This window comes from Microtus ochrogaster, unplaced genomic scaffold, assembly GCF_000317375.1.
Source record: "Microtus ochrogaster isolate Prairie Vole_2 unplaced genomic scaffold, MicOch1.0 UNK41, whole genome shotgun sequence".
In the NCBI taxonomy this organism is placed as follows: Eukaryota; Metazoa; Chordata; class Mammalia; order Rodentia; family Cricetidae; genus Microtus; species Microtus ochrogaster.
This window is the reverse complement of record NW_004949139.1, coordinates 320,402-331,148: the sequence shown is the minus strand read 5'-3', so window position 1 is coordinate 331,148 and position 10,747 is coordinate 320,402. Positions and strand designations below refer to the sequence as shown.

Genomic DNA, 10,747 nt, shown 5'->3' with positions numbered 1-10,747 from the left:
CAACCAGGAGAGAGAGAGAGAACCAGGAGAGAGAGAGAGAGATAGAAAGTCAACCAAGATTATTCTGTCCAGAAAGGTAGCAAGTAATTCTAAAGGAAATATGGCCAAGAAGAACTAAATACCTAACATTAGAATCTGTACTGAAAAAAAAAAAAAAAAAACCTCAAATGGACCTAGAAGTGAAATCTAATATTAAGGTAAAAAAATTAAAATTTTAGTGCTTATTTCTTAAACAGAAGCAGACAGCCAAATATCAGTAATTTTGTTGTTGTTGTTTTGAGGACTTCAGACAGGACGTAGACAAAGTAAAAGAGAAATGAATTCACAAAAACTTAAATGCTGGACAGATGGCTCAGTGTGGTTAAGAGCACTTGCTGCTTTTCTAGAGGATGAAGGTTTGGTTCCTACTACCCACATGGCAGTTCCCAACTTAGTGCCAGGAGAGCCACACCCTCTTCTGGATTCAGAGGGCACCAGGCGTGCCCATGGTTTACAGGTATACATGCAGACAAAATATTCATACACATAAAAATAAAAGCATGCCTTAAATCTCAGCATTGAAAATGCAGAGGCAGGCAGATCTCTGTAAATTTAAGGACAACCCAGCATACATAGTAAGTTCTAGCTCAAACAGTGCTATGCAGTCTCAATACTATAGAGGTAACTGCTGCAACCTAAATTTATTAGGTAGACAAGGCTGGCCTGGTCCACCTGTCTCAACCTCTTAAATTCTGGGATTATAATAGCATATGCACGCCTGGTTTCTCTGTTCCTGCTTATTTTTTCAAAGAAAATTAGGGACTGAAAAGAACAGCAAGTGTGCTTAATTGTTGAGTCAGCCTCTAATCTTTTTTTTTTTTTTTTTAGGTCATCCAGGTCTACTTGAGTCCTTGGAGAGAGGGAGATGGGGAGAGGGAGAGGGAGGGAGAGAGGGAGAGGGAGAGGGAGAAGGAGAGAGAGATTGTAAACTAGGGAGATAGTTCCATTAATAAGGTGCTTGGTATATAAGTTTAGGGATCTGAATTCAGTTTCCAGACTAATGGAAATGGGTAGGTATAGTTCAGGTACCACTCACATGGTAGCTCAGAACTGTCTCTTAACCTCAGTTCTAAGGGGGACCCAATGCCCTCTTTGACCTCAGTGGGCCATGCACGCACGTGGTACACAAATGCATGCCTACACACATAGATACATACCTTTAATAAAAAAGAATTAAAACAAGTAGAAAGCAATTTTTAAAAACTGTTTTTGTTGTTGTTGTTTTTGTCATTCCCTCAAAGGTGCTTGAGGAAAAGTTTAAGTCCCAAGTCATCCCACATGCTAGGCAAGACTCTATCAATGAAGTGTATCCCCCGCCCCTTTTTTTCCAAAATTTTTTTCAGACAGGGTTTTTCTGTAGCTTTGGAGCCTTTCCTGGAACTAGCTCTTGTAGATCAGGCTGGTCTCGAACTCACAGAGATCCGCCTGCCTCTGCCTTCTGAGTGCTGGGATTAAAGGAGTGCGCCACCACCAAAGGGCTTGTTTTGTTTTTTTGAGATAGAGTTTTAATATGTAGCCCTGGTTGGTCTAAAACTCAGACAATACTGGTCTCAAATTCACCAAAATCCACTTGCCTCTGCCTCTTTAAATGATAGGATTAAAGGAACACACCACCACACCCAGTCCTTTTAAAAGTACTTTTTAAAAGTAACAATATTTTAGATATATTTTATGTGTGTTTCACCATGTGCATGCCTAGTGCCCAGGGGTCAGAGGGCACTGGTTCTCCTGAAACTTCAGTTTATGGACGGTTGTGACCCAGGATAGGAATCAAGCTCTTCCGTGACATCTCTCAGGGCCTACCCCCTTTGAGACAGTCTCACTATCTAGTCCACAGTGCCCTGAACTCATTATATAACCCATGCTTTCCTCAGACCTGCAGCAGTCTTGTCTCAGTTCCCCAAGCTGGAATTACAGGCGTTCATCATGTTCCTAACTCCAGGAAGTAGCAATCTAGGGACGAGGAAAATGGCTTAGTAAAGCACTTGCTCATTAAGTACCTGAGTTGGACATTAAAAAAAAAAGGCAGGTACATTGGTGTATGCCTGTAATACCAGCACTGTAAATGCATAGACAGCAAGACTCCTGGACCTTGCTGGCCATCCAGTCTACAGAAATTGGGAAACTTTAGGTCCAGTGGGAAACCTTGACATAAATAAGGTAGGGGCAGCAAGATGGTTCTGTCGATAAAACCTGGAATTCTTGATCCTCTTGCCTCTACCTCCTAAATACTGAGATTATAGGCAAGTACTACCATTTGTGGTTGGATTGGTAGTTCTTAAAAATTGCTGAGGACACTGAAGAATTCTGTTTATGTAGACTGCATTAGTATTTACTGAAATCTAACCATGAAAAATTAAAAGGACTTAGTAAATCTAAAAATAGTAATAAATCTTATTGCATGTTAAAATAATTTTTATGAAAACAAACATTTTACAAACAAAAATTTTGCGAGGGTGGCACTGTTTTACACTATTTACAAAACTCCTTAATGTTTTACCAAAGAGAAGACGGTTATATTCTTACAGTTGCTGCTGACACATATCAGGTAGGCGCGCAGAAACCACACTATATACTTATAAGGTAATAAGAGTAGAAAAGCACATAATATCTTAATATTCTGGACCCCTATGGGGCTTATAGATTCTCCCTTTGCAGACTCTTGTGAGATCTCTGGGGTTAGTAGATCAGTTTGAGAGCTACTGGATTTGTCATTTTCTCCTTCTTGCAGCTCCATTTTGCAAATTATGAGCCCTAATGGAAATATTTTCTGTATCTTATTTTTAAACCTTAAAACTTGATAGTAGTAATTGAGAGCATAAAGTACAAGTTTCCTATGTTGGTACCGGCCACTGATCTTTAGCAAATTACTCAACAGCTTTTTATGTTTCAGTTTCCTTATCTATAAAATAAAAATAGACAGGACTTATTGTATATAGTGTTATTATGAAGATTAATTAAATGTTAACGTTTTTCTGAAAGTCTGGAAAATGCAGTGCTTGGTAAACACTTATGTACTTTACTGAAAAACTTTAAGTGGTTTAACAGATCTTATCCAAAAGGAATTTTCAGGGAAGAATACATAATACCCAACACAACAGGGTGACCTCTACTGTCCGATTACAGTGTTCAATGTTACTAGCCTCTGACACTTTTTCCCTATCTAATACATTGTAGTTCAAAAAGATGACGGAAGCCGGGCGGTGGTGGCGCACGCCTTTAATCCCAGCACTCGGGAGGCAGAGGCAGGATCTCTGTGAGTTCGAGGCCAGCCTGGTCTAGAAGAGCTAGTTCCAGGACAGGAACCAAAAAGCTATGGAGAAACCCTGTCTCGAAAATCAAAAAAAAAGAAAAGATGACGGAAAGAAGGTGATATGAAGTGAAAAAAGCAGTATTAGGGTATACAAGTCTCCTTGTCATCATTTCCTAATAATCAATAACAATTACGTTTGCAGTAAAATCCATCATAAACCACTTACTAAGAATTCTAGAAGTCCCTCTGAACCTACAGACAATAGCCTCATAATAAGGAAAGAGTCTCCTGCAGGAAACTTTAGGGATTCCGTAGTTTAACATCCCTTTATCATATACTACTAAGATAAAGAGAAAATTGCCATGAATTAGATCTGTCAAGTACTGAAACAACTCATCTTCATTAGTGAGCAGAGTATCTTTCATTTGAAAAGCTAAATAAAAATTACACGACTATATCATCTGCATATTTGACATACTTCTATATATTATACAAATAGCCAATAAATTAATAGCTTTAACAAAAAAATCCTTTTAACTCAAAAAAGGTGTAATATGCAGATAGGTGCTTTTTTCAGGGAAATGGTTAAGCCTTTAAATTACTAGTTCCTCTATCCAAACTCCAGCATCTGTAGTATATACTTGTAAATAATCAAATAATCTAAGTATGCAATGTAATTACTAAACTATTAATTTTATGAGGCGAAAATGTAGATTTTTTTATCATAACAAAAAATATAGGCAATTAGCTTTGACTGCTATTACATTTAATTATTATTCTGTCACCAAATATTTCTGAGCAGCTACTATGAGACTGGTTCTACACTAGGCAACAGTTCAAGGAGCATAAAAAGATAACAATTTGTATCTTATGGAACCTGCATTCTGTTCCGCTTTGGAAAACACCAATTCTAAATGTGGTGAATACTATTACGGAAACAAAAAAGGCTATGCCACAGAGTATAATCTTTTGTGAATTCTAACAGACTAAAAATAAATAATTCATAGCAAGTTATATCAATGTACCATAAATTCTACAGATCTCTGTAATGCATACAAAACTAGAGGCACTGACTGTAAAGAACTCAATGTTTCAGTGTCAAAACTACTGGATGGCATTCATTACTTAGTGATATGAGGACCTCAAAAGGTCATTAACCTCAGTTCTAAAAAGAAAAAAGCATGCAAACATAATCCTAAAGCAAGAAGGTTAAATCTAAGGAGATATAACAATCGAATGTAATGTTGTATCTTGAAAGTTAAAGCAAAAAAAGAATATTGAGTTTTTTAAAACTATGGAAACCCAAGTAATTAATGAATTTTAGATAATAAAAAAATCAATATTGAGCCAATAATTTTCACAAATGTATTCTGGACATGATGAGGATGCACAGGTATCTTTTGTACTATCTTACCAATTTCCTGTACATCTAAAACTGTGCCGATTATAGAAACACACACACATAGCTAAATCTAAAAAGGCATTATTTAGTAGTCACCTGGGAAGGCTGGGAAAGCATAAAACAGAATAGTTGATAAGTTTATCTAAAGTAAAAAATGACAGAACCTGACTGACAGGCTGATTCAAGAAGATCTCATACCCTCAATGCCAACTTGGGCTACACAGTAAGACTTATCTCTCTCTGTACACACACACACACACACACACACACACACACACACGAATATGAAAAAGCTGTATTGAAACACATTACTTTGCTTGCCAACTTAAAAAAAATTAATTTACTAATAGCTGAGGATATAGCTCAGTATAGTGTTCATCTAACAGCACATAAAACCAAACATAGTGGCAAACACCTACAATCCCAGGCTTGGGTGGAGGCTGGAGCATCAGATATTCAAGGCAAATCTTGTTACATAGTTTCTGGCTAGCGTTATTACATGAGACCGCCTCAAAAAGAAATTAATTTCAAAATAGGAAAAAAAGAAATGGAAATAAAAATGGGTGCAGTAGCTCACCACTGAAATCCCAGCACTCAGAAGCTGAGGCAGGAGGATTCCAAGTTTGAAGCTAGTCTGGGCTGCTAGAATATAACTCTACCTTAAAAAGAAAAAGTAATGAAAAAGAAACTACTAGAAGTCATAAAACTAAAGTTTACAACATAAACACTCAAGAAATTCAAAGGAAACCTATATATAGTTATAAGGTAAGCTCTCTCCTCATGCTAAAAACTTCAATAGAAAGATTAATAGATTTCGTGAAAACTAAGTAGTCCTATACACCATATGAGGCAGTCAACATCTCCCTAGACTGCACAAGAAGTACATTCAAACCTATTTATTAATAATAACCAATTAACTTTTTATGTATTTTCTGTATGGCACTGTCCTGAAACTCCCATATAACAGTAGCTGATCAGGATCAACTTCACAGACTTCATCAAGTTACTCTTCTAAGAAAACGTATTTTATTTTAAAGGTTTCACTTTTATATTTATGGGTTTTTTTATTGTTTTTTTTATTGTAGGTGGATGCTAATGAAGATCAGAGGACAACTTTTGGGAGTTGGTTCTTCTTTGAATTTAGGTTGTTAAGTGTGGTGAGAACCTGTTTTACTCACTGAGCCATTTTGCTGGCCTGGAAATGTCTACACTTAAATATCCATAAGCAAACAGGAGGGGGAGATATGACCATTCCACCCTACAAGGTTGTAAGGAAGATAAATCTAAACATGTAACAAGAAAAATTATTTCTCAGGTTCAGCTGAAGACAAAATTACAACCAGTGTTAACTTCCCAATAGGAATAGTTCATGCTAATAAAACCTAAGAATATTTTATCAGTTTCTACTAGAAATAATGTTTTCCATAACCTCATCTAAGATACCTAGGAGGTATTCAATGCTTGATAACTTGGAACTAATCCCACAGTGTCTGAATTTTAATAGTTGTCATGAAAAAAATGTGGAGGGAAAAAAAGATTATGCTCTCTGAATTATTGTCCAGGTAATCTTAATGACAACCATCACAAAATTAGGACCTTGAATCTAATAGGGAGTACAGCGACCGCAGAACCTTGACCAGGTAAATGACATTACAATTTCACTTATAAGACCCTACGAAATAATAGGTATAAAACAATCAGTTAGCCCAAGTGGTATTCCAATCTAATTTAGAGAGCTAGATGATGGGTCTTTACTACTACCCTACAAAACAAAGATGGTCATGATTTTAAGTCTTTCTCATATACATCATAAACACGTAGTTGGAAAATACTGAAGAAAATGAATAATTAACATTTCACCCGTTAATTCTTGCTTGTATCATATGAAGATACTCAAATGTTGTTTCATGTTGAAACGAGAAAAAAATAGAAGTGAGGGGAGAAAAAAATCGAAGTAAACTGATCATGACATAGCATCTGGCAGAGACCGGAAAGGCATCAACAGTGCCAAAAGAATTGTCAATGATGAAAACCAAAAGAAAATTTAGGTTTTCCAACTAGTCCCAACCAAGGGACAAAACCCGTCACTGACAAGGCCACCTCTTTTCAAGTCGCCTCGAGTTGAATATATTAACTCTCTAACCCTAACAAATTCCTCATTTAGGGAAAATTGGGAGGAAATTGCTTATTTTGCACGGCCACCACTTCCCACCTTCCGGGAGACCCGCACAAGCCTCAGGGGAAAACAACGCCCAGATCCCACTCTCTTCCAGCCAAGCTTGAAGAGGGGCCCATTCCCAGAGTGGGGGACTTCCCGGAGTGGGACCCGGAAAAGGAGCAAGGAAGAAGGGTGGGGCACCAGAAAGCCGGGGAAGAAAGGGACGGCGGACCGGAGGCTGGGCGGGGTGAGGGCCGGGTAGGCCGGCGGGGAGCCTCCGTGCTCCAGGGCCGTAGCGGGGCGGGGCGGGGGGCCGCGCACTCACCGCTCTGCTCTCCCAGGAACACCAGCTTGAATTTCCTCAGCGGATTCCCGAAGTCTCCGCCCGCGGACATAATGGAGCCGGAGGAGGAGCCGCCGCCGCCGCGGCGCACAGACCTCTCCCAGAGGGTCGAGCGGAAGGGCAGCCGCCGAGTCCTCTCGGCCCCCGCAGGGCCGGGCGGAGGCTGCCGGGGTCCGGCGCCGAGGCCGAGGGCCGAGAGGAGGAAGGCGGCGGGCGGGCGCCGCGGACGCGGCGGGGAGCGCAGCGCAGAGCACGGACTCTCACTGCAGCCGCCGCAGCCGAACCCCTGAGTGCGCGAGCCTCTGGCGCGGCGCGGGGCGGGGCGGGGCGAGACGGGAGCGCGCCTGCCGTCCGCCGGCCGGGCTGACGTGCGTACGTGCGCGCGCTCCGCCGCCAGCGCCTTCCTGGTTTCCCAGCTCTCCCGTCTCCTCCCGTGCGGCTTCCACGGGCGTCTGGAGCAGCCAGGAGGAGGCGGACCGAGTTCCGGGTGGGTGACGGGGAGGGGGAGGAGCACGTAGGGAAGGCTTACGTCACTGCCCAGCTGAGCCAATCAGAAGAAGCGGCGAGCAGGCGGACCCTGAGTGAGGTGGCAGCGCGGGAGCGCGCTCGACCTTCGCGCTGGCGTGAGTGGGGAGGGTGGGGGTGGGGTCCCAGGCCCTGGCGGCCGCGGGAGGGAGGAGGGGAAGGACGGTGGACGGAGGTGGAGCCGGAACCGAGGTGGAAGGGCCGAGCAGGCGTGGGTGGGGTTGGGTTGTGCAAAGGTTTAGCTAGGTACACCTTGGTAGCCCTTAACGTTACTGCGCCTTCCTTAATTCTGCTCTAGCTTTGAGTGCAATTCCTTGCTCGCCATCTTCCTATATACATTCCACTCCATTGCTCCGTGGAGTTTCATAACTACCAGAAACAGGTCTTCTCCATTTTGTGGGTGAGGAAACTGGAGCCCAACCGGAGGAAATGACTTGCAAAATCCACATAGCATGAAATGAATTCCTGCCTTTTTTTATTTGAACCCGTTACTTCCCTTCTAATTCCCTGGTGCCCATTGGCCCTTGATCTTCTGTTGAGTGCCCTTGTTCTTAGGTGTCCAAACGTCAGGTGATGACCATTTTCTATGTGATAGAAATGGATTTATATGTTATATAAACCAAACCCTCATATTACAGATAAGTAACGACTGCTCACATTGCCCCTTTGGAAGATGTCACACACTAGAGTGGAGCCTCAACAGATTTTAAATCTGCGGAAGGAATCTTTAAAAGATCCATTCGCTTTTAAAAAGCAGGACCTCTGGGTATGCTTGAGTGAACCTCCCTTAAACTAGACATTCTAAGCATTTCCATTTTTCTGCAAATTGCCAGCCTGATTCATGGTCCAATGAGAATGTGAATGCCACAAGAAAATATGAACTAAGGATAATGTGGACACAAATGTAAGTTTTCATCTAAATGGGATTTCTGAAAACAAAGATTATCAGACAGAAACATAATAAATTGAGTAAAGCATGAAATTTAGTTAATAATAGTATTTTGATACAGATCCATTTATTTTAACAAGTATATCCTATTAATGTTAGCTGCTAATAGAGGATCCTGCATCTCTAGTAAATCCAGTTATTCTCCTCTAGTGCTTCACAGCTGTAATCCCAGTCCTCAGGAAGTCAAGGCAGGATACTTCTGGCAGGTCCTAGCATGAGCTGCAGAGTGAATTCCAGATAAGTTTAAGATACAGAGTGAGATCCTGCCTCAAAACAAAGCAAGAGGTGGGGATATGGGTTGATAGTAGAAAAATTTTTCTAGCATACATGATTCCCTAAATTTTCTCTTTAGGTTCCCTAGAAACTCCTAGGGCCATGCACAGTGATACACTCCCATTATCATAGCACTTGGAAGGTAGAGGTAGAAGGATCTAAGTTCAAGGCCAGCTGGAGCTACAAATCAAAGTTAGACTGTGATGTGGGAGTGTCATATATCAATCTGTTGATTTCATTGGTTAAGCAATAAAAAAACTGCTTGGCCCTCATAGGTTAAAACATAGGTGGGAGGAGTAAACAACAGAATGCTGGGAGGAAGAGGAAGTGAGCTCAGACTCAACAGCTCTGCTCTCTGGAGCAGACGCCATGCTCCCCTCTCCCGGACACGTGATGAGGCTCCGACCCAGGATGGACGTAGGCTAGAATCTCCCTGGTAAGCCACTTGTGGGCTACAGCAGATTGTTAGAAATGGGCTAGTCCAGGTGCGAGAGTTAGCCTAGAAGAGGCTAGATAGAAATGGGCCAAGCAGTGTTTAAAAGAATACAGTGTCCGTGTAATTATTCCAGGGTATAAGCTAGTCAGGCGGCCAGGGTGCTGGGGACGCAGCCTGCCGCTCATATTACTACAAGACTGCATATGAAACCTTGTATCAAAGGAGGGAAGAGAGTTCTAAATAAAGTCTACTCGGGTGATGAAAGAGTTAAGAACCATTGAATTAGAGAATTTGGCATTTGCGTGAATTCAGCCATTCTTCAACATCCTGTGGGAGAATATCTAAAAAAGATATTTCTGTTCTGCAATAAAGACATCAAAACCCACATTTGTGATTCTACCAGGTGAAAGTGGAAGCAGGAGCTTAAGATCATAGTCAGCTACATAGGTGGGTTTGAGGCCTGCTTGAGCTACATAAGTTCTTGTTCAAAACACCTTGAAAAGATTGAAAAGAATTAAGAAAAAACATATCAAAATCTTCTAAGGTTAATAAAAAAGGTCTATGTATAGTATCTTATACATGTTTAATGGCAAGGCCAAACAAGAACTTTTTCAAATACAGGATGACCAAAAATAAATTTGGAGAGAAAAGAAGTTTTGAAAATGTCATCTATTGTGACCTACCAAGGACATGATTGTATCTTAGAACCTTCTCTACCAAAATGTACTCTTTGGGGTCAGGAATAGCTCAGGGCTATAGAAAGCACTGTTTTTTGTTTTTTAAAAAGCATGCTTAAAGTCTTGGGTTCAACCCTAGCACCAAATCAATAAATCAATAGTAAAGAAATACAAATTAAAAAATAAGAATTACTTCCCTGCAGTTCCTCTCAACCAAGTGACAGAATTTTTTGTTTTGTTTTTGTTTTTGCTTTTTAGAGACAGGGTTTTTCTTTGTAGCCTTGACTGTCTTGGAACTCACTCTGTAGACCAGGTTGACCTCCAACTCACAGAGATCTGCCTGCCTCTGCCTCTGGAATGCTGGGATTAAAGGCATATGCCACATCACAAGGCAAGTGGCAGGATTTTTAATGTATACCTAAAATGAAAAGGTAAATACTGAGTCATAACGTAGATATTTGAGTTTTAAAAATGTTTTGAAATCACATGAATGGCCCACGTCTCCAATCCTACCACTCCAGTGGCTGATACTGGATGATGGAGAGTTTGAGACCAGCCTGGACTACCTAGCAAATCCTTATATAAAACAAAACCAGCCAAGTCTGATGGTTCTTACACAATTAATTTCAGTTGGGGCTACATTTCATCAGAAGACACTGTCTCAAAAGAAGAGGAAGAGGGAGAAGGAGAAG

At 41.1% G+C, this 10,747-nt stretch overlaps 1 protein-coding gene and 1 pseudogene across 2 annotated transcripts in view; both read right to left on the bottom strand.

Annotated features, from left to right (window-relative positions):
* LOC101985214 overlaps positions 1-2,776 on the bottom strand; it is an 8,860-nt pseudogene extending 6,084 nt beyond the window's left edge.
* Rab6a (RAB6A, member RAS oncogene family) overlaps positions 1-7,613 on the bottom strand; it is a 39,771-nt gene extending 32,158 nt beyond the window's left edge. Inside the window, exon 1 of one of the 2 annotated variants that reach the window (XM_005368768.3) lies at positions 7,178-7,613. In XM_005368768.3, the coding sequence (XP_005368825.1) occupies positions 7,178-7,247 (70 nt within the window). In that variant the 5' untranslated portion in view covers positions 7,248-7,613. The remainder of the gene's footprint in view (positions 1-7,177) is intronic. The other variant, XM_005368767.3, reaches the window with a different exon arrangement.
* Between the last annotated feature and the right edge of the window lie 3,134 nt (positions 7,614-10,747).